This window comes from Mchenga conophoros, linkage group LG12 (assembly GCF_057382185.1).
Source record: "Mchenga conophoros isolate Kocher_MC1m ecotype Shallow Benthic linkage group LG12, M_conophoros_male_GT1.1, whole genome shotgun sequence".
Lineage (NCBI taxonomy): Eukaryota > Metazoa > Chordata > Actinopteri > Cichliformes > Cichlidae > Mchenga > Mchenga conophoros.
Window position 1 is genome coordinate 690,519 of NC_140537.1, and position 24,308 is coordinate 714,826.

The 24,308-nt window shown below is 41.9% G+C and overlaps 1 protein-coding gene across 2 annotated transcripts in view; it reads right to left on the reverse strand.

Annotated features, from left to right (window-relative positions):
* The window catches only part of zfr (zinc finger RNA binding protein), a 41,796-nt gene extending 20,593 nt beyond the window's left edge, over window positions 1–21,203 (reverse strand). For both annotated transcript variants that reach the window (XR_014894565.1, XM_085293212.1), the window contains exons 1-8: window positions 21,098–21,203; window positions 20,868–20,949; window positions 17,329–17,611; window positions 14,713–14,851; window positions 7,815–8,033; window positions 7,180–7,415; window positions 3,688–3,891; window positions 3,079–3,391 (exon numbers count right to left, since the gene is read on the reverse strand). Coding sequence is in view for 1 of the 2 variants with exons in the window: in XM_085293212.1 (XP_085149338.1) it covers window positions 3,079–3,391; window positions 3,688–3,891; window positions 7,180–7,415; window positions 7,815–8,033; window positions 14,713–14,851; window positions 17,329–17,611; window positions 20,868–20,949; window positions 21,098–21,134 (1,513 nt within the window). In the remaining variant the exon portion in view is untranslated. The remainder of the gene's footprint in view (window positions 1–3,078; window positions 3,392–3,687; window positions 3,892–7,179; window positions 7,416–7,814; window positions 8,034–14,712; window positions 14,852–17,328; window positions 17,612–20,867; window positions 20,950–21,097) is intronic.
* Between the last annotated feature and the right edge of the window lie 3,105 nt (window positions 21,204–24,308).

Sequence of the window (24,308 nt, forward strand, 5' to 3'; positions counted from 1 at the left end):
TGCTTTGGCCATTGAGCCTCTGACCATTAGACAAAATCCAAGTGTTCATGGAGTTAAAATTGGGGATAAACAACCTGAAATTCTGCTCTATGCAGACGATATTCTTCTGACATTGACTGACCCTGCCAACTCTCTACCTGTTCTTACCAGGTGTATCAAGGACTTTGGTCTTATATCTGGATGTAAAGTAAATTTTGATAAATCTGTTGTAATGACTGTGTAGTGGAGGGGACCTTTTCACTGGGCACCATCAGGTTTTGTATATTTGGGAGCTGACAAGATGGAGGTCACTTCCGATATCATTTCTGGGAAGAATAAATCTCATTAAGATGGTAATCCTACCCAAAATATTATATCCCACAGGCATGTTGTTTGCAATTTTGAAATCAGAAGACATTAAAGTAATAATAAGGCTGGTGGATTTCATTTGGGCAGGAAGAAAACCCAAAATTAAATTGGAGACACTACAGTTACCGAAAGATCTGGGCGGGTGGGGAGTGCCAAACATTAAATTAAATTATGTTCTTTCAATACTAGGGCTGTGTGATATGATCAAAATCTCATATCCCGATATAAGACATCTATCGTCCCGATAACGATATAAATCACAAAAATGTAACATTTTCTGTAAATTCTGTGAATCTCGACTTGCGTGAAGTGTTTCCAGCTGGGCGTCATGTAGCTGGAGTCGAGTGTTTTAACCGATGCATGAAACTACACATTTTTAGACATAAGTTGTAACGGCGCCGTTTTCTTTGTGCGTATTTATTACACGGCGTGCTGCCGGGGAAAGCCTGTTCTAACGTTTGAGTCTAAGGTTTATTTTTTAGCACCTGGCGGCTCTTTTTTACTTCTCATCCGTAAATAATCTGCATCTTTCACGTGATTCAGTTTATTTTGAAAAGTCTCAACAGGATCTTGAGCTTTATTGTGAAAGGTTTATGTGGAACATAAACAAGCAGACGCGCGATGGTGTTACCGTCGTTGTTGCTAACGACAACGCATAAAAACAGGCGCTTGTCCGTCTGTAGTGTGGTTATATTAAATATAAGAGAAAGAGAGAACTTGAAATTAATATAGCCACTACAGTGACATCAGAACGATGAACAAATATTGCTGTAAACAGTTTATTTTGCGACACCACGAAACAAACGATAGCGTAAAATGAAACGACAGATGTTTTTATATCGTCATCCGATACATATCATTATATCGAACAGCCCTACTCAATACAAGCGAGGTTTCTTTCTTCCTGGATACATGAACATTCTGGGCTGCCACGGCTAAATATTGAGGAAGTATTATGTAAACCATCCTCACCTGTTAGCTTTCTAGGGAAACGCCTAAATGACTTACCTCACGTAATAAAGCATAACCCACTATAATGCTATGTGGACGTGGGGAAAACTGAGAAAACTTTTTAACAGTAGTCATCCGTTTAATATTTTGTCAATGCTTATAAATAATCCAGACCTTCTGACATAGTGTTGAGCTTTGAGGGATGGCATAAAGTAGGTGTAAAGAGGTTTTATGACCTCTTTATACATGGTGAGTTTAAATCATTTGAATCCCTGAAGTCCCAGTATTCTGTGTCAAAGACTGAGTTTTATAAGTATTCGCAATTGAGACAATATGTGTTAAAAAATGCTAAATCATTACAAATCTCAACAGCCTCTTCTCGGTTGGAGAAGTTTCTTCTGGATAAAAGGGAGCATAAACATTTTGTATCAAAGTTTGATTCAGAGATTTATGCCCTAATTGTGGATAAATTGGCATGGTTGAGAAAATCTTGGGGGACGTTGCTTAAATGTGAAATAGATATACAGGCATGGGACAAAATCCTGCTCCTTCCATCTAAAATCTCTGTTTGTAACCGATTTAAAGAACTGCAGCACAAAATTTTGCACAATGTGTATATTTCTCTGTATATTTATAGTAAGTATAATATGGGAACATCTTCAAATTGTCTCCAGCGTAAGGCCGGAGTGGGCACTAGATTTCATTGCTTGTGGGAATGTGCTATTATTCAGTCACTTTGGAAAGAGGTCTGCGCCAATATTAGTACAGCCATTGGTCATCAGGTGACAGAAAACCCATTAATGTGTTTATTGGGATATATTCCTGTCTCACTGGTACAACATGAGCATGTAATTCAGTCACTGTTAATGTTGGCCAGGAAAAGCATTATGTTGAGATGGGAGGGGGCTGAGCCTCCCTCCATTCCTCTATGGAAGTCGCTCATCATTGATGTTATGACTCTGATCAGGCCGGGACATCATATTGATGGGAGCTCCCGAATTTTTGTGGACAAATGGAAGAAACCACTGGAAACACTGGGAGCAACCTGTAAACTGGATTCTAATGGACAACAATTATGGACATAATTTATCACAAGTTCTCTGTGGACTCTGGAGAATGTGTAATATTCTAGTGCTGTGCAGTGTTACCATCTTGGATGTGAACCAGTCTTGTATTTGTTGGAAAAAAAAGTTAAATAAAAGTTTAAAAAAAAGAAAAAAAAGAGAAAGAATTAATTCTATCTTTATGAGACACGGTTACCGTCATTGTTTTTCTGTTAAATAACCTAAAAAATGACTGCCTGCAGCTTAACTTCAGTAATCCCTCCCCTATCAATCACAACCCAATCCTACAACACTGCCTAAAGTCCTGCCATTAATTCATGTTTGGATTATGAATATGATCAAGTTGAACTGCTTGTTCCACCCGCTTCAAAACAAACAACAACAAAAGCTGCACCAGAGGACATGATCCACACTTCCTGCCAGTAAGTCAGTGCGAGTGAAATACAGCAGGGTGGCATTTATTTTAAATCATCAAGTAACAAAAGGTAAAAGCTTCAAATCTCCTGCTCTGGTATTCAGACTGTTACTACCAACATTTTCAGACCCAACTTCAGTTTCTCTGCTTTTAATCAAAAGCCACACTTCCCGTTTCCCTCCAATCATCAGGAAAGCTCGTCACAAATAAAGCAGGATTGTTTTAAGCAGAACTATTCACATTTTTCATGAACAGGTGCAAATGAGACCAAAGAGCATTGCTGTTAAACAACTTACTAACCTACAAAGTTGATCTTGGGGGTGTTGACTTTTTTCCCCACTGAAGCAGCACTGGCAGCAGAAAGGCTGTTGGCTTGGGGGCTCTTAACACCTGCCACACCGCTGCTAACCAGGTTAATGGGCCTCAGGTAGGAGGAGCTGGAGGCAGGAGAGGAGGAGGTAGCCACACATGGAGAGCTGGTGGTACTGGAACTGCTGAAAGTAGCCAGTGTGGTCTTGCTTGGAGCAGCTGTCGTGGTGGATGATGTCTGAGTAACCATACTGGGCTCAGTGGATGGAATGGGCTTACCGAGTTTGGTGTGGAGTTTTACAACCTAGAAAAGAGAAACGAGTGCACAGACGCTTTCTGATTATTCTACATACAGCAGACACTAGAACAGATTCCTGTGTAGAGCCAGGTTTGCTTGAGCACTGACAATCATCGTGGACAGAAAGTATAGGCTGCCTCTTCAAATGACTGCTGTGTTTCATTCTTTGTTGTAACAATGCTAAATCTTACACCACTGCAAAGCCTGCTTCCTTCCCCTGAGTGGTGCTACGTTTGTTCATCTGTGGGTTTAGCAGCAGAGTGTGTGGGCTGTGAAAGACACAGTGGGAATGTGAATCATACCTTTTGGTGCTTGGCTCCACGAATATGGGCAGCATAGGCGTCAGCACCAGTACATGAAACATCACAAAGTTCACATCGGAGCTGGTTCTGAGCATTGCGGGCCAGTGCTCCTCCACCGCTACCACTGCTACTGCTGCTCTGAGAAACCTTCAATGCCGCTTCCTTCTTTTTGTGCTTCTGGCCTTCAAGGTGCTCCTTGTAAGTCTTATGCAGTCAGAATTGGAGGGACACACAGATTATTCATGAGACAAAACACTAATCAACATTCCCACAAGCGACTGCATAAATGTTTTATAAATGTTGCTCTTCGTCAACTGAAGTTGTAGATTTACAGAAACGTCCTTGATCATTCTTGTTATGGTTCACGGTTTTTTCCCTCCTCAGGACACATTACCATGTCAGTCCACCCAACTCTGATAGAAAGCCATTCTTTGATGGGGAGTTTGTTTTTTGAGGGATTTGTAGAAAATCTCAAAGCTGGTCTTAACTGCTCCAACCCTGAAGCTTTGCTAGCAAACGTCTGATGTCTGAACCTGCTCTGCAACAGGCAGCTTCTTGTGTTTAGGCCGGTGATTCCTCAACACAGCAGTCTGCTCACTGCAAACTGAGCACATGGCTTTAACTCTGACTTCAGTACATAATACTTCCATGTCCACTAATAACCATAAAACAATTAAATATCTTATGATTGACTGTGAAAAGCATTGAACTTAACCCTGTGTGTTCATTAGTTATCAGTAAATTAACCCAAGCATCATATCCATACACACCATATTTAGCCTAACATTCATTGTCATCAGTCTTTACTAAGTCGAATGGGAGGCGGAGCCTTCAGCTTACAGGCCCCTCTGCTGTCTGGATTCAGGACACATACACCATCTCTACTTTGGAGACAAATTTCTCTCCATAGCTTTGAGCCTAATCTTCAAAGGGTTGCAAACGTGTACGATGTGCTCCACAAGCGTAAAATAAAATTTACAAATGTGTGCAATGATTTGTGTGTAACTGTTGATGTCCCACACGTGTGCGGCCTCTAGACTAATCCACACAAATACGAAGCAATCTGACCACACGTAAAACTATTTTACAAACGCGTACATCCAAACCTGAATAAATACTGATCGTTTACGCACAGTGTATTAAGTTCAGCTCCTGAATCTGATAATATTACCCTCCAAAACCCTTTCTTTGCACACAGATGTCTCAAACTACACGCAACTTCTCTCTCGCTCGCTCACAAAGCCTTCCATACGTGTGGACGAATCACCCGATAGGTCACGCCATACGGGTTTGTGGCAGGTTTAAAGCTTCGCACAGGTCCACGAATGTAGGCTGCTTTCAAGTCCCAGTGTAAACGTAGGACATCAGGGCTTCCACTGTATGCCTGCGTTTGTTTTTCTAAATGATCATCACAGCTAATAACCGCTTTACTAGAAACCATCGGTTTACCACACACAGACAGTGGCGCGAATGTTCGGGATTATTTGTTTGAACAGTAATGGTAGACCACCAAGACTTGGATGACCACTGACATGTTTGGGATCATTTATTATGCCGACATTAATAATAATAATGGATTGGATTTATATAGCGCTTTTCAAGGCACCCAAAGCGCTTTACAATGCCACTATTCATTCACTCTCACATTCACACACTGGTGGAGGCAGCTACAGTTGTAGCCACAGCTGCCCTGGGGCAGACTGACAGAAGCGAGGCTGCCATATCGCGCCATCGGTCGCTGTTATTAGAGAGTGCTAAGATTAACATTAAAGTGTTATTCCACCGTACCTGAATCAAATATCTGTTTATTTGAAATATATAACTTAACATACACTCACTCCAGTGGATGATCCACAGTACGACCATGCTGTCCCCTCTGTCTGCAGCTGAGCACTGGCTGAATTTCCCCAGCATGTAAGAGCACATTATTTAACCCATGCATGAACCTTTAGAGGCTGGTGTATCGGCTCTGTGATGGATAAATCACCTCTTCTAGTTTTGAAAAAAATAAAAACAAACAAAGCTTTACACTGGGACCTGAAAGCAGCCTACCCGTGTGGATCTGTGAGAAGCTGCAGCATTAAATTAGTCTCAGACATCCCAGGGAACGGCTCCTTCTCTCAGGAATATGAGGGGGGGTTGCTTCACTGGTGAAAGCACCACAAGGTATAAAATCTTAAGCCTGACTCTGCTAAAGGAAACAAGGCTGTAAATCTCTCTTCACGCAAGCCTGACCGGAGGGCAGGTTGCCATGGTAACAGGAGTGCTGCCTGCAGAAGGGTCATCTCCACAGAGGTGCAGAAGAAGAAACGTGAGCTGGTATCAGACTCAGTTTCTGTGAGTCACAATAAGAGTGTTCCCTGTGTGCGTGTGGTGCTCTGTGATCGTTTGGCTGTCCTGAGTGAGCAAACAGACACAGCAGCCGTTTTTAACTCACAGCTTTAACTGCTTAGCACATTTATGCACTTTCAGTTCAAAAATGAACCCAACAGCATGCGATGTGATCTGTGTCCACACGTATTTAAGGAGGTTTGACATCTGTGTGCACAGAAAGGTCTCTGCAAGGTAACATGATCAGATTCGTGAGGTGAACCTAATAAATTGTGCAGAAACAATCAGTACTTCTTCAGATTTGCATTGATTTGTAAAACAGTTTTACATTTGGTCAACCTGCTTTATATTTGTGTGTGTGGATTGAAGTACGACTCCTCAAAAGTTACACACAAAACACTGCACACATTTGTGAGTCTTCGTTTATGCTTGTTGAGCACATCATATGCATCTGCAGCTCTTCCACAGTGTCTGTGGCTACGTCCACACTGGCCCGGATAGATTTGAAAACTGCGTTTTCGTCTGAAAAAGCTCCGCGTCCACACTAGCGTTTCAGTCCTGTTCACAGAGGTGTGCGTCCACATTGAAAAGACCGAAAACACTTATGTTCCAGTACTGCGCATGCGTGAAACAAGATTCCTGCTTCATTTCTGTCTGCCGTTTATTTACTTTCCGGCTCTTTGAAACGTTGTGGCAAAATGTCGAGGAAATGCACCAAGTTTTTTAAATGGACTCACAATGAGGTGGAGTTGTTGCTGCGAGTAACACAAAAGTACAAAGTTGTATAAGCCAGTGAGAATTAAAGAATTTGAAGAAAAGCTCTCTGGAGCATGTACAAACTGATATTAATCTTTAATTATTTTAAAAAATTATTTTAAAAAGCAACAAAGTTACCACTCACTGATGAGTTGATCAAAGAGTGTCTGGTAGCTGAAAAGGAACAAACTGCATGACGCATCATTTACATTTGAATCCCACAGACCTCGTACAGGGCACACAGACAAGCTGATGAGCTGCATGGCATATATGTATTATCTTTGCATGGTTGAAAGACTTGCTGGCCAACATTAGGCACTCCATAGAAAACAAGTGGAGATATCACAAGACATTTTACATTTAAACATGACTGTTAGATATCCATGCACTCAGCGGTGAACTCACCTGTGGGCCAGCACAGCTGATCTTACACACATCACAATAGTGTATCTGAGGAGGTTTGGGGGGCTGTTTGGGCCTCAGCTGTTTACTCTGAAAGGGGGGCTTCTTAGTAAAGGTGTTGCCTGTCCATGCTGCAGTTGCAGCTACAGCTGCCACTGCCTGCTTCTGCTGCTGTTGCTGCTGGTAGTAACTGGAGGCTGCTGAGTAAACTGCAGCTTCATAGCCAGAGTATGAGGTTCCTGAAAAACATCCAAACCTACTTACTGCTGCTCTGTTTGTCAACTTCTCAAAAGGTTCTCAGAAAAAAAACATTTATTTACACAATGAGACCATATTCAACATTTCTAGTCAACATGTCACAGAATCAGACGAAAGGTCTCAAAGCTATGCTAACAGAGCTAAGGCGCTGTAGCTGTCCTCTGAGGTAAACACAGCATGACTAGCATCAAAAAAATGTTAGACATATTGTTTACCATTGTTATTGCCGCTCTCATACAGCTAAAAACAAACACATAGTCATTTGTTATCCAGAACACAACTGATCGGCTGCATTACGATTCACCTTCATGTTACTCACGAACTACAGTAAAAAAGTTGTTCCTGGAGCAGTGCTTTTGTGATAACGTCTCACAGCTTACCAGAGTATGTAACAGCATTAGTGCTGTATGTTGGGCTTTGGGAGTAAGACGGGACAACAGAGGCTGCAGCAGCCACGGGCTGGACAGTAGATGTCACTGGGTAGATGGAGAACGTTGAAGAGGCTGGACTAGGAGCAGCTGGCTTTATCACAGTCACCTGTCGAGTCTGCTGGCTCTGGGTGTATGATGTCACCCCCTGGCTGTAGACCGGTTTGGGGGCTAGAAAACACAGAAAAGGATACAAAATTTCAAAGTTCTGCTTGGTCACGTTGTGCTGTACTGCCACAAACGATATTTTGATAGTCGACTAGTCACAGATTATTTTTGCGATTAGTCGAGTAATCAGATCATCATCCATTGGACGTAAAACGTTCAGCTTATCGCACCAGCATCTGCTCTTATATAACTATCATTAGCTTACAGCTTTAAGTGTTTCAGGTCTGTGCTAACTAAAAATAAAGACAAGATGATAGTTTATTAAATTTTAATGACATTTGCAGATTGTTTCAGTGAAGTTTAATAAACTCCTTGCTATCTAAAATATAACAGGACATCGGAGTAAATTCTCGAGCATCTCACACTTCTGATAATCAGCTGTCTGCTTGAAGTTTATTCAGCTGTGTAAAAACTATAACTTTAATCTCAGCCAAACCGATTTACTCAGGAACAAATAAAACACTGAAAAAAGCCAAACAATAACATTTCAAGTTATCTGAGTGACTTATATATCATGTTTAACCTGAGTAGCGAAAGACGGCGGTGGGTGTGTTATTCTTACTCCGAATCTGAATAAGTACGCGGGACCACTGTGTGCGGTAAGACCAACTCTTTACTCACTGTATTACCATCTCCCGGCATAATTACACAATCAAACAATGAACACATACTGCCCATACAACAAATGTACCAGAGACAATTATGAATACACCACAGTGGGTTTGAAAACGATTTGCCGGGAGTCTAGTGAGCCTTGCCCCCGGCTAGCTATCGAGCTGGTGGGTAACAGACGTCTCCGAAAACGTCGGAGCGCTTTTTTTTTTAATTTATTTATTTTTTTTATTCTTTATTTCTAAAATATTACTTCACGATGGTGATTACAGGCATTAATCAACAAAATTTACAAGGGAAAAACAAAGCAAAACGAAAGAGTAAAAAAAGAAAAAACAGTCGGGAGTGACCAGTTAGCTAGGTTGGTGGTTTCAAGCTTTGAAAAGAAGATTCGGTTTATGGGTATTGGCATATAGGACCCACTTATCCCAACACAAATGGAACCAACCCACCCCGTCATTGACATGAGCTGTTACTTCCTCCATCCTATAAATCTCTAGCGTAATTTCCCACCATAATGACAAGGTCGGTATATCTTGCGAGGACCATTTCTTAGTTATACTTTTCTTACTTGCAACAAGTAAAGCTCTTAACAGACATGTATCATTTTTAGACCAGTTCCGCGGTATACAACCAAAAAAGATTGTCTTCATGTCCAAAGAGAATGTACAGTCAAAAATGCCTTGTAATGTACCATGAATGTCTTTCCAGTAAGTCCGTAGCACAGGACAGTCCCACATAATATGGGTGTGATGTGCTCGTTGGTGTCCACAGTTTCTCCAACACACAGGAGGATTCCCATCATAATGAGCCTTTTGACACGGAGAAATAAAGAACCTTATCAAAGACTTCCATCCGAATTCCCTCCAGCTGTTGGAGGAAGTACTCCTCCATTGCCGTTCCCATATCTGAGTCCATTCATCCCTTGAAATACACATCCCTCCCTCCTTTTCCCATAACATCTTCACATAATCAGTTGAGTGGGGAAGCTTATTTATAAGAAAATTATACCAAAAGGAAATGAGCCTTGTATCGACATCCCCACTGTACGCCTGTCTAAACAAAGTTACCAGTTCCACATTAGTGTTTGACATCACACCGATTGTTGTCTTTATATAATGTCTTATTTGCAGGTATCGATAAAAATCCTGTTTTTCTAGATTGTATTTCTGTTTCAGTGTGTCAAAACTAATAAAGTTCCCATCCTTAATCAGACTATCGAATGTAGATAACCCTTTAGCAGACCAACTTTTAAAACGTGAGTCCAGTTTATTCGGGACAAAGTCAGAGTCATATGCATACCATTTAAATAAAGCCAAATCCTGTTCCAGTTTAAATTCTTTCACGACTTTTCTCCATATATTAAGTGTGCACGACACCCAGGGGTTGCAAACCTTGTCGATACATTTTCGAATGTTCGAATCCATCAAGACAGCTTGTATTGGAGAGGAAAACATGTTCTCCTCAATAGTCTTCCAGTGTGCTTGGTAGCTTGTGTCACACCAATTGACCACAGTCACAAACCAAGAACATATGTAACTGCACAAACGTGTAACATAACTGATGCCTAGTTCTGAGTTTTATGTAATAAATAATGCAAAAGTATTGGGCTGTTCACATGAGCAGCCCGAAAATAATTTTTTAGTGACGGCAACCCCCATCCTCCCGCCTTCTTATGTAGTTGTAAAGTTTTAAAACAAACCCTCAGCCGCTTCCCCCCCATATAAACCGCGATATTATTTTATCCCATTCATTGAAACGGCATAAATATAATATTCTTGGCAAAATATTCATTTTAATAGATTCAATTCGTGAGTGTAGAGAAAGAGAGGGGATCATGTTCCATCGTCTAATATCACCCACTATTCTCCTTTGTAGGGAACCAAAATTCTCCTCAAATAGTTTAGTTAAATCCTTGGGAATAACAACTCCTAAATATTTTAATGATTGTGCTTGCCAACTCATTGGATATTGAACAACCAAGTGAGCAGGAGGGCTATATTTATAACTGAGAATTTGAGTATTAGACATATTCTGTGTGGAGTTTGCATGTTCTCCCCGTGTTTGCGTGGGTTCTCTCCGGGTACTCCGGCTTCCTCCCACCGTCCAAAGACATGCAGCTTGTGGGGATAGGTTAATTGATTAATCCAAATTGTCACTAGGTGTGAATGTGAGTGTGAATGGTTGTCTGTCCCTGTGTGTTAGCCCTGCGACAGACTGGCGACCTGTCCAGGGTGTACCCTGCCTTTCGCCCTATGACAGCTGGGATAGGCTCCAGCGCCCCTGGAAAGGATAAGCGGAAGCGAATGGATGGATGGAGGCAGGGAGTTAGTGGGCTGATCTAGGTATATCAATATGTCATCCGCATAGCAAGCAAGCTTGTGTTCCTGTCCCGCAATGGTAATCCCCTTAATATCTTTATTTTGTCTAATTGATTGTGCCAAAGGTTCTAAATACAAAGCAAACAGAAGCGGGGACCAAGCACAGCCTTGTTTATTTCCTCTCTGCAGAACAAAGCTATTTGAGAGACCCATTAACTTTAATTCTTGCGGTGGGGTTAGTATATAATGCCCTCACCGTATCAACAATTCCCTTATGTAAGCCGAATTTATCCAAGACTTTGTATAGAAAGTCCCAATTTACGGAGTCGAAGGCTTTTTCTGCATCAATACTTATAAGCATGGCTGTACTCTTAGATGTCTGTATCTGATGTATTACATGAAGAGTTCTACGTATATTATCCTGGGTCTGTCGTCGTCTTATGAACCCCGTTTGGTCATTACTAATCAGGTCGGGTAAAAATTCTTCCATTCTCCTGGCCATTATCGAAGTAAACAGTCTATAATCTATGTTAAGGACAGAAATGGGTCTATATGAGCCACACTCCATTTTGTCTTTCCCTTCACGTCGGAGCGCTTTTGAAAGTATGTGGTGTCTTGATAAACTGAGCAGATATTTGAGGTTTACACAGCTACATTCTCGCCTGAAAATATGTTAAACGTTTATTTTGTGACCCAGAAAGAATAATAAGAGTAATATTAAAACTAATTAGCTGCCGCCATTGTTGGAAACTGAGCAGGGCCGCGCTATGAATTCTGGGATAGGTTGGGCCACGAAGTATGCACCCGACCCATCCTTCAAACCTGGGGAAATAAAGGACGCATTTGTGGGCCGCATTATTTGGAGTCTTGGAATTTGGACAGTCTTCCTCGTGTCGCTGTAACGTAATCGGCCTACAAATGCGGGCACAGGAGGATGCGGTTCCTGAATTTGGACACAGCTACGATAACGGACACTGCTGCTTCTTCTTCTTCTTCTTCGGGGTTTAACGGCAGCTGGCATCCTTGTACATGCAGTGCTGCCATCTTCTGTTTCAGTCCGTTATTACACTCTTAAATCCTACTACTTATTCCTGCGTCTTTTGGGATCTTACAAAGCTTCAAACGACGCGCTGACTATTAAAATAGTCGCCGCGACGTAATCGTGACTAGTCGACTAACCCTGCTTCTGAGCCACATAGTTAGCCTCCAATTTATAATATGTTTCAATATATGGGGCAGGGATAGCTCAGTAGGTAGAGTGGTTGCCCCATGATTGGAAGGTCTGGGTTTCGAATCCACTGAACGGCTACCCAGAGGTTCCCCTGAGCAAGATACCGTCCCTACACACTGCTCCCCATGCGCTTGATTAGTGGCTGCCCACTGCTTCACTGAGTTAATGGGTTAAATGCAGAGAGCGTAATTTCCCCACGGGGATCAATTAGCTATACATTATTATTAAATGAAGGAAAAAAAAAAAAAAGTTCACAAGTAGCAGAACAGAGTGTTTCGTGGTGGGGTTAGGCATTAATAGCAGCAGTTATTTCACATTCCCTGCTGTTGTACATCGTAGAGTGACAGCAGCTGAAAGCATGTCTTTCACGCATTGTGGCTGCAGCAGCCCGTCACTGAAGGAGCTGCTTAAGGCCGTCAGGCTGAGATGCATGGGGTGGCCACCGTTCTCCTGTCACCGACTACCTCACTGGGTCAACAGGTCGTCCAAGAACAGCGCTGGCCTTCTTGATCAGTGTGTTCAGTTTATTCCTCTCCCAGCAGAGATACGGCTGACCAACACAAACACAGTCATAGGAGCTCCCACTGCACTCCATAGGAGCCGAGGCTCCATTGCAGATACAACCTGCTGTGTCTTTACCTGTAGTGTATCATTAGTCCAGCCTACTGGTCGGACGAGTCAGAGATCATGGCTGTCAGGGGAACATCTACAGGCTGCTTAAGCCCCAGAATGCTGCCTTCAGCACTGGTAACACAACCAGTGTGAGAGCAGCAAAGGGTGTCATCACCGTGTGTTCCTTCTACTGTGGTGCCATTCAAAGCATCTTAACAAACTGGTGGAAACTCCCCCGCCTCCAGATCAGGAACCACGCTGTGTTTAGTAAAGATAGCTCTCCCACCAACACACGAAGCAGTCAGCATTACAGTGGCCTCCACCCATCCCTCACACAGCTTCCCTCAGGGACAAGATGAAACACCACCCTGTGCCTCCTCCACCCGACTAAGAACCAGCAACAGTTCCAGGCTAACTCACTCCCACACAAACACAAAGCAACCACTCCACACTGCATTGCTCCTGTGATTTCTATATATCCAGTCTTACACCTTTTCTTTATTAGCACTGTAAAGGACACACTCCAATAAATTACATTTACACTGTAACCATTCTTGTATAATTAATATTTGACCAATTAATACCAATTTTTTAGTTCTCCAACAGGCCTGTTATTCACAGCTCACATCTTTGCTTCCCACACAGTGACAATATATCAGCACAGTCCCATATGTAAGGCAGTAATAACAATAAATCTGACGTTGACTTCCCTCCCTGGGTAGGACACTTGACACTGTGATGTCGTTTCTGGTTAAGGAGTGGGTTAATAGAAGGAATACAACAGTTGTAGCCTCTTTCCTGGACACATCGGTGGGTGGGTGCAGTCAACGCACAAGGCTGACAGACACTGAATTTGCAGTGTACTGTGTGGTAACCAGTCAACTTACAATTCATTCTCTGGTGACAGTGTGACCTTCATGGCAGGCCTTGCATAGACAAACCACATTCTGCATGGCTTCATTGTAAAGAGTCAGCACTCTAAGGTGTGTACTCTAGTCCCATCACTCACTGTAAACATTTGGCTCATTAGGAAATTCATTATAATTTAAAATTATGTTAGGAGTGTATTTGGGGGAATTTTTAAACCATTCTTCCAGAAGTGCATTTGTGAGATCACACACACTGTTAGATGCCAAGGCCTGGCTCACACTCCAATTTATCCCAAAGTTGTTCTGTTGGGTTGAGGTCAGGACTCAGACCAGTCAAGCTCGTCCATGTTTTATGGACTTTGCCTCGGGCACTGGTTCACAGTGATGCTGGCATCCTCTCAACCCTCTGATTTTACGTGGCCCATCACTTTGTGTCAGTTTGTGTGGTTCCCATTCATTTCCAGAGGGAAAGAGGAAAATTCCCAACTAGACTTTCTGCACAGGTGCATCCCATCACTGTACCATGCAGGAACTCACTGAGAGCGACCCAGTCTTTCACAAATGTTTGTAGAAGCAGTCTGGAAGCCTAGTTGCTTTATTCTGTACACATGTGGCCATTGAATTACTTTGCATACCTGAATTCAATTATTTGGATGGATGAGTGAATACTTCTAACAACATAGTGTGTAAAGAGTTTCAAAGTTTTAGAAGTTCAAATTCTTTTTACTTGTATAGCACCAATTCTTAACGGTCACTTCAATGCCCTTTATAACGTCCTGCAATAATAAAGAAAAAGCCCAATAAGCAGCTCATCCCCTATGAGCAAACACTTGGTGACAGTGGAAAGGAAAACAGGAAGAAATCTCCTGCAGATCCAGACTGGGGGAGGTCAGGCCATCTCCCAGGTGGGGGTGAGGGGAAACAGAAGATCAAGTAGGGACAAAGTTTCTTGGTAGTAAAATAAGCAAGTAATCAAAATGATTACAAATCAATGCATTTGGTAGTAATGGGGTAGAAAAATGTGTATTTGAGTGTACCTGTCTGGTAGTAGGTATCTGCCACACTGGGTTGTGGCTGTGCAGCAGCAACAGCCGCTGTTGCAGTGGGTTGTTGGTAATACTGCTTACTGTCGTAAGCTACAGCTGGAGCCGTCGACCGGACGTAGGAGTAGGAATCCTGCAAAATGATCAGAGTCTCAGACATCGTTGTTCATGCCACTGTTTCAGTCTATATTTCAATGCACGTCTGAGAAAAGAATCAACTCCAAACTTCTACTGGAGGTCTACTGTGTTTCTTATCATAATACTTTACTAACAAATACTGAACCACAACTTTAAGTCTCACATCAATGATAAAACTGTCTGCTCTTAAACAGGACATGAAACATCAACTAAGTGTCATTTACACCATGGACAGGTCATCAGCCTTTCACAGCTGAGGGGTAAAAAGCAGTCTACAAGTGTTGGTTTTCCTATTAGCCCCTAGTTGCAGCAGAGTTTTATGTTTAAAAGCAACAAGGGGCAGATTGGCCACCTTCACTCTGTCTTTGGTTCTTCGTCATTGGCAGCTGCTCTGAAGTGGGAGGTTCCAGCAGTTCGCCGTAACACAGAGCTGTGTGGAGGTGTTTCATTCAGGTGCACGAGTGGTTTACTGGACTACATCCAATGAAGACTTCTTTTATTTTTCCCAAATATTTTCCAGATATGTGACCAAGAACCACATGACATCCATTTGTCCTAAACACGGCAGTTATGCATGACAATGACTGTGATAGACTCAAGTGATTAAGGCCCAGTCACACAGGCCTGGAGACAGGGCTGCAGCCACCAGTCATGGGGGCAAAATAAGTACTCATGACAGCTTTCAAATGGTTGCTTGAGGTTCATGGCAGTGCCTGGGAAAATTAGTCCTGTAGCCCCTATCACACAGGCTAATCCCTGGGGATACCATACTGGACACAATACAGCCACCGGTTCCTAGGAACTGGTGGCTGTATTATGTTTTAGAATAAAATGGTCCTCTCAGAATTCACTCAATTCCACAGCGACGTCCCAACATAATTTCATTATGAAGATACCTAAAACTTTATAACATTTTAAAACTGAACAAGGCAATGTTGATACATTTGAATAAAGTAAGATATATACTCTTGCCTCAATGGCAAATTAACAAGATCTCTAAATGTTCACTAGATAATTGATAACAACGGCCCGTGATTTTAGCTGTAATGTTTGAAGACGTTACACAGTTAAAAGCTTGAGTTTGAGCTTTTTGATGTCAACATTGTATTTGGTTTTTAATCTCCTTCCACATACTTTTAAAATATTTCTGTATACGATACCCACACATCTTTGATCGCTATAAGCAGTAATTAATTATTAATAAACAGAAAATTACATTTTAACTTTGCATTATTCTTATAGACTACATTCACAGTAAGAGCAAAAACTGTGACAATAACCACAACACTTCATTTTGTTAAACTTTATTGTCATTACTATTAGATTTTGTACAGAACCGCAGAGGTTTAAGGTCCAGAAAGAACGAATGCAGCTCAAGTCCGGTTTCTGGAGCCCTACTGCTGAAAGAAGAAGAAATATTAATACAAACATGTCAAAGGTGGAAATCAGTCAATTTACCTTCTTCCCCCACCAATATATAGCATTTATTATTTCTTAGACAGCTTCTATATTTTACACATCCTCCTGATAGTACACTTAAACAGCGCCTCAATAAGGGTAGGTTTAAAACAAAAACAACCATTTCCTTATTCAAATTGATTTTAGCATGAATAATGTGATATCCATTCATTAACTGCTGAATCGATTTCCTCAGTGGTGCTAGGTTTGAATACATGCCGCCTACAGACAGCAGTGTAACATGACAGCTGTCTGTAGGCTGTTAAACTAAAAATAAATGTGCTGCCATGTGCTGTGAAGTAACTTAAACATGTCACACATGCCTGCTACACCAAATCTAAAACCATTTCTTGGCCCAGTCCGATCTGCCAACTATTGCTGACCAACTGGTGCCCATACTAGGTTTGAACACTTACTAGTCAAGCAAAGCGACTGGACTGTTTAAATTGTACAGTTTCATTAAATCTATCTATTCCATTTCAGATGCTAAGTAGTTGTCATCAGAAAAGGTTCAGGTACCTGCTGGTTGCTTCCAGGTCTCCACACTGCTGGTGCACAGGCAGAGGATTGCCACGTTCGACACAGTTCCCTCACAGGCAGAGTCAAGTACTGTGGTGAGGATATGTAGGAAGATCCCCAAGCTAAGGATCCACAGCAGCTTCCTGGCAGCAGACCCACTTGCTTGCCAACTAACCAATCATGTCCGGTAACTCAATCGAGTTTCTCCCGTCCTCATTTTGAAACGCCATCATTAAGCTTTTGAGAGTCATTGCATTTAATTTGACTGATTTAAAGCATTTATGGAGAGAATGTATTAACTTGTGTGTAATTCATTTAATTCCTGCTGATAGTGTCCAATTAGAAACTAGTTAATGGAATTCTGCAAATGCATTTATGGCACGTGAGCTCCCACAAATATAATGAAGGCAGCACATCTCTCCCCATATTCCTCATTCAAAGAGACTCCAAAGAATGTTCTGGAATCTGTGAGTCTACAGAAAAATGTTGTGGTACCTGGTAGTTCTGTGAGGTGACTGGTGGGGGTGGCGGAGGGACTTCAGGCTGCCGTTGAGGGTAGCCATAATCTGTGGCCGCGTGAGTCGGCTGGTATCCTCCGTAAGCGGCAGCAGTGGCAGCAGCTGCCACGGCAACAGGCGCAGGCCTAGCTACTGCAACTGTGGCTGCAGCAGGGGCGTAAGCTGCTGCCACAGTGTGTGCTGCCACTGGTGCTTGATGAACTGTGTAACTGGCCACTGTGGTTGGATGGGTGTATGCTACCCCGGCTGCTGGCTGCTGGCTGGGAGACACAAAGGGAAACATGAAGGTTATCTCGACAGTCTAACTGAGAAATGCCTTGGCACATGTTATAAGATCTTTTTCAGACTCCAGTGTCTCCAAAACTGTACAGCTTTCCCCAAACTGCCATGACAAATTGCATATTAATGATCAACAAACTGGTCTCACAGCCCACTGTTTCCCCAGTGGTGCCAGTTTCAGTCATTGTGCGAATGTCCTGTTTATAAGGCTGGACACCTGCAGTCAGCTGAGACTGTAGAAGTCAGCTGATGATGATGGAAGGTTTCTCCCACTGAAACGTCCAGATGAACAGATTCTGGGGATTTCTTACCTGGATGACTGAGGATGCATCAAGACTTTACAGCTGTACTAACTACCAAAGCATGTATGGAGATTCTTTTGACCCTGCTGAGATTATGCCACCATGATTACATTTAAAAATTGTCTTTTTTTAAAATCCTCCCACTAATGGGACTCAGGGGTCCCTTAAATTATCATCTGAATCGTGCAGTATAGACTACTGTTAATACATACCTTGAATTATTTGGCATATAAAGACTTTTTGTTGATTTATTTAAATGTGCATGACAATTATGGTGCAACTGCATGCTCTTCTGTACAGGTCAGCTGTAACACATATCAGGTTTACTTTGTGGACTAATTTGTAATAAAGCACTTCTCCTCCTGATAAATTCAATTGTATTTATATAACATCAAATCACAACAGCAGTTGTCTCAAGGTGCTTTGTGCTGTAAAGCAGGGGTGTCCAGCTCCAGGCCTCGAGGGCCGGTGTCCTGCAGGTTTTAGATGCGTCCTTAATCCAACACAGCTGATTTAAACGGCTAAATGACCTCCCCAACATGTCCTGAAGTTCTCCAGAGGCCTGGTAATGAACGAATCATGTGAGTCAGGTGTGTTGACCCAGGGTGAGATCTAAAACCTGCAGGACACCGGCCCTCCAGGCCGGGAGTTGGACACCCCTGCTGTAAGGTAAAGACCCTGCCATAATACAAAGAAGAACAGCCAACAGTCACATGTCCCCCTGTAAGCAAAACACAGCATTACAACTACTGAGTATCATCCTAAGTTGCTGCAATGAATCTCCGGGGAAATGAACTAGGCCGTCACATCATTATTTCACTTTGACTTTAAGATCGTCTTTAAATCCACCCCTCTGTAGGTTGATCCTCTTCATTTAAGTTCAGATGTTCTCAGGAATCTGAACATTCCTCAGATTTTTCCCAAAACCTCAGGAATGTTCTCAGCACCTTGCTGAAACTAGGCTGCGCAGACCTGAGGGAGTTCAGAAGGCAAAATTGGTCCAACCTGCAACATGCAAGCTGTGCCTAAAGATGAGTGTACTGTGTTACTCCATTTTATTAATGTGGAGTTAACAAAACAATCCTAAAACTAAATCCTGAAATATAGTGACTTGATGGTCATGATCATCCAGGACGGGTAAAGAGCAGAGCGTGCTGAGAGAGAAAGCCATCACAAGGACTAAAGGCGCCAACGCAGATCAATAAGACGTGATGAGAGTGAAAGGAAATGGAGACGGGGCCAACAAATAGGGTTACTGTATAAGTTTCCAAGAATCCTTTGTCATGTAAAAACATTGTTGATGTGGATTCAGCACACAAACCAGGATACTGACAGGATTCAGAGTCCAGTTTGATTTGAAACAAGACATTTTTAAGCACAGTGGTTAGCGCTGCTGCCTGAGTCAGCTGGGTCTGCGTTGGCATGCATCATCATTTGGAGTTTGTTCTGCCTGTGTGCTCGCTCCAGCTTCCAGCCACATAACACATGCTTCTTAGGTTAACTAACCATGGTTGGTGTTACTGAGTGTTTCCCTGTCTGTGTTAGAGTACTACACCTGTCACCTTATGACAACCAGGTGTTGGTTCAAGGTGAAAGGTGGTCTAACCTTCTTTCCACTGGTGCTTCAAATGCCTAAGTGATTTAAGTGTTTATACGGTGACACCAACACAATCTTTGTCATACTCAAGGAGAGCAACACAATCCAATCTGAGGACAATGTAAAACATCAGTGATATAGTTCATTTCGGGGCCTGAATATCTGTTTACCCCATATTACAACAGTCTCACTACTTCGCACACTTTAACGGGTTAGTTTGGATCCAAAGCTCCCACCTTTTTTTGTTCAGAAATAAAAAAATAAATTAGACAAACAGCTGACGTCATGTTGCTGACCATGGCTTCCACCACAGCAGCTGCTCTACCACCATTTCACCATAAATCTTGTGTACAAAATTAAAATGTCAAAGGTAGAATAATTATGCCCGAAACCTACAATACAATGTAAAATCAAAGAAACCATTTACAGTCACGGGGACATTTTAGCAGTTTGGAAACTTTCAACTTTTCCAAAGTGCTGAAATTTCACGGGGACATTTGGAGAGTAAGCGGTGCTCCTTTGGTTTATGTTTGAAGAAAAGTAAAAGAAAAGTGCATGAACACTTGGCTAGAACAGGGCCGAGGCTGTTGGTATGCAACCCCCCCCCCCCTTTTGTTAAAATAACAGATTAAATTCATACAAAACTAGCAGGTGGCTTGCTCGTGCTTCAGAGGCCTGACTTAGTGATTGAATGCATACCATTATGCTCGGGGTGAGCACTGAAACGGCACATTTAGGCCGTAAAGCTTTTTTAAAAAGGTTTTTGACTGCAGCTGAATTTGGACCGAGCCCTGTTCCCTTTGCTCTGACACCGACCGCATCCCAGCACACACACTCACCTGTGAGAGCAGGTGCTGCTCAGCAACAACATCATCATAGTAATAATTATTATAATAATCCTGCACTCTCCCATGAGATGCATGTTTTGGGATAACGAGTGTTCAGCCGTGCAGTGAAAGGCAGGTTATATTTTCCTACCAAATAACTATTTCAGTTGGTCCTTATAATAAAGTCTAATAATGTCACACATAAGGGGGCTGTCCCGTATTTGGATGCCCGACCCCCATGGAGGCTCCCATGTGTTCGGCCTCGGTCTGGAGTGGATCGGCAGTGCTTCACGTTTATTTCCGTAGTTTTCCGTCGGAACTGTGGAGAAGGTCCAACCGTAGCACCGGGAACAACAGCCCCCTCCCCCAATGCGAACAACGGGATCAGTGGGCAGTAGCAAGCCTTAATATTAATATGTACGTACAGCATATAAACAAGCCATCGTTCGACCACAGAAGCATTATGCAGCACACAGGAACCCAACCAGCCACGTATCCCGCATCCCCCTACCTGTACTGAGCGGCAGCGCCGTGGGTAAATCCAAAGTAATTGCCGGTAGCCATTTTGGCATCTTCACCAAGCCGGCCAGGCACTGCGGAGGACACACACAGGATAAGCTAACCGTTAGCAGCGGTCCAACAACTATTTATTCACGGTTTTATTGCCTTTCTTACGCCTGCAGACACATCAACATTTTTAAAGTTGTCCTTAATATAAATTCACATTTGGTCGATACTTACCATAGGTGAAGGATACTACTGGACATATGGGAATCATTGGTTTTGTATATTCTACCCACTCTCTGCAGCGCTACACCAACCTATATATATTACATGTCGCACCCGGAAATGGCGTCATGACGCATGCGCAGAACGGTAAAACGTTAGCGTTGGGTGCGGTCCTACAGTGAGCAGAAACACACACATACATTCAGTCTGCAGTAACATGTCTGAATAGCGTTGGGACAGGGCCGTGAGTCCTGCTGTGCGGTGTCTTTTAACAACAGTCCGTAAATGTGTGCATACTGAGGACAGCAGCTGCTCCCATTCTGGTCTCATATGAGACTGTAGCTGCTCAGCAGACCCCACTCGCGCTTTTTTACATTTCACTGAGCGGCAGATGTTTTCAGTCGATGAACGTCTGGACTGGCATTTATAATCGTACTTTTCTAATCTTACTGATCACTCATATTCACACCACACATCCATAAAGCACGCACTGTCAAATATTACTCGTTTCAACATACAAACCTGATGTAGAGGACTGACTTAGAATTTTACGTAAAGTCAACAAATGGGTTCTGGGGACATTTTGTTTATCTTAAGTAATTCTTTAAGCCTTCCAACATCTATGTCAGCACTCCTGTAAGATTGATCTCAGATCTTACATTTAAATTTGTACATTAATTTAAATTTATTTTCAGTCATTTATGCTTCAGGTTTTATTTTAAAAAATTAAAATAAAACAGATTTAAGTATTCATTTCATGCATAAAGTTTGTTACATGGACATGACAGTTAGACATGAACATGGTCCATCTTACTCATGTGAGAAACATCACAATCCATCACAGTTCACATAATACTGCTTGTAAATAAATAAACGTGAACTTGGCTTTGAGCGTGGTTTGGGTGAAGAGTCATTAGGTGATCAGTTTGTGCAAGTTTGATTAAAATGTGACTGATACTCTAGGTGAAGTAGTGATTTTTTGTGAACTGTGGACATCTGGACAACAGAACCTTTACCATGGCAGGAGCTTAGTCTTTCAACAGGATGAGCTAAAACTGCTGCATTAAAATTCACAGCATGGACATCAGTGTGTGAATATAAAGCATAAAAGACCTCAAACTCTGGTATTTGTCATGGTCAGAGTATTCTCTGAATGTTCCAAGAACCAGTAAACACAAAATATAAAAAGTTTGAATTGTCCCTCATCTTCCAAGGTGAAGTTAACATTCCCTCTTGACATCTGATTTCCCTGCAGCCCTGACCGTTTCCTTTTGGCTGGTTAAACCTTTAAAATTGTGCATTGATATCAGTGTAGCAATGTAAGGGACATACAGGAAGGACTAAGTAGATACAATTTTCCTATGAAAAACATTGGGCCGCACTCAGTATGTGTATAGAAACATTCTTATCTAGTGCAAAAAAAAAAAAAAACAAGTGCACACACAAAAATACAGAAAACCTGTACAAATGTAGTTCTTACCACTGTGTGTTTGTTAGTGAATCTGAATCATCCAGATACTGCCATGCCTCTACTTCTCTTTGCAAATAAACAAGTTTACCTCAAGGTGAAGTGAAGAAAGTGAAACTCTTAATACTAATAGTAATCATCAATAGTAACTATAATCAGTCTTAGTACCATTATTATTATTATTGCTGTTGTTGTTTCAGTTTCAATTTTCTTTCTATAGCACATTTAAAAGACTCAGGTACATCAAAGTGCTTCACAGACGAGCTGCATTTGCAGGGTTACAGCAGTGAAGGAGCAGGAAAATACAGTTATAAGACTGTGACGTGACAACAAACGTGGTTGTAGTTACCATTTGATCATTAATTACATTTCCAAAATACCATGTGCCAAATGATTCTTAGAATTACAATAAAGGCAAGGCAAGGCAAGGCAAGTTTATTTGTATAGCACAATTCAACAACAAGGTGATTCAAAGTGCTTTACAGAGACATTAGAAACAAGAACAAATAAAAAGCATGATTTAAAATTGATTAAAACAAGCAAATAAACTAACTAACTAATTAACAAACAAACAAACAAACAAACAAACAAAACAGTATATAAAATCAAAACAGATAAAATCAGAACAGTAGATAAAATCAGTAGTTAAATGTAAGTTTTGAAAATAAAAATAAAAAAAAAGTTCTGAAAATGGCCTTAAGGCTCTTGTGTTTCCTGGGTGGCACACGTCTGCAACATTGTGTTGAAGTCTTGTGGTGTAATAAGGGACCAGCACTTTATCCTCTGAAGAACAGTGTTGACAAGTTTGCCCAACTGGTCGATATGTGTGTGGCTTTTCTTAACCCCCCTTTTTTTAACTGCATCTCTTGGGGTTGTTTTGTAGTATGAGGCATCATGTCTGTTGTTACAAACTGGGCATTAGTACAGTTGCAGTGACAGCTTGGTTCACATTGTTGGAATGAGTCTGTTCATAGTTTTTGAACAGAACTTCTGCGTACATACAGTGGTATGAAAAAGTGTTTCAGATCATTAAACAAATTTAAATATTAGACAAAGATAACAAAAGTAAACACAAAATGCAATTTCTCAATCAAAGTGTTTATTATTTATATTAAGGGATTTCACTTACTTGGTAACTCAACGATCCAGCGTTGACTGAAGCTCAGTCAAACAGTTAAGTAGTGGCCAATCTAGACGGAAGACAGGTGTGGCAGCTTCAACACGGGAAACACCTTTTGGCCTGATGACGCCCATAAACTGGCACACACACACACACACACACACACACACACACACACACACACACACACACACACACTTAAAGGAGGAAGCAGGGGACTGGGAGGGGAGACAAAACAAAACACATAGAAAAACATACATACAGGCAGGTCGACTGACAGAGACTTCCAGAGCATCACGATTTAGGAGGGAAAATCCAAACCTACATCATATATAGAGAAAATACCGTAAAATGAATATTTTAGACAGAGGGACTGAGAGATCGACAGAGAGAGAGAGATAAATCCCTTTTGCAGCACTTATGTTACAGTAAGACAGCTACTAGACCAGTTCTAGGTTTGCAGCTAAGAAGGTCACACTTAACGCAACTTTGTTCCAAATTACAAACCTAGGCTATTCTTTAAGCTTTACTTCTTGATTTAGGAATCAGATTTAATCTAAAACCCTTCAGTTTCAGATTCTACTTATTTAAGAGAATCTAAGACTGATCTGTTTTTGCAGGGCTGATAAAGCCAA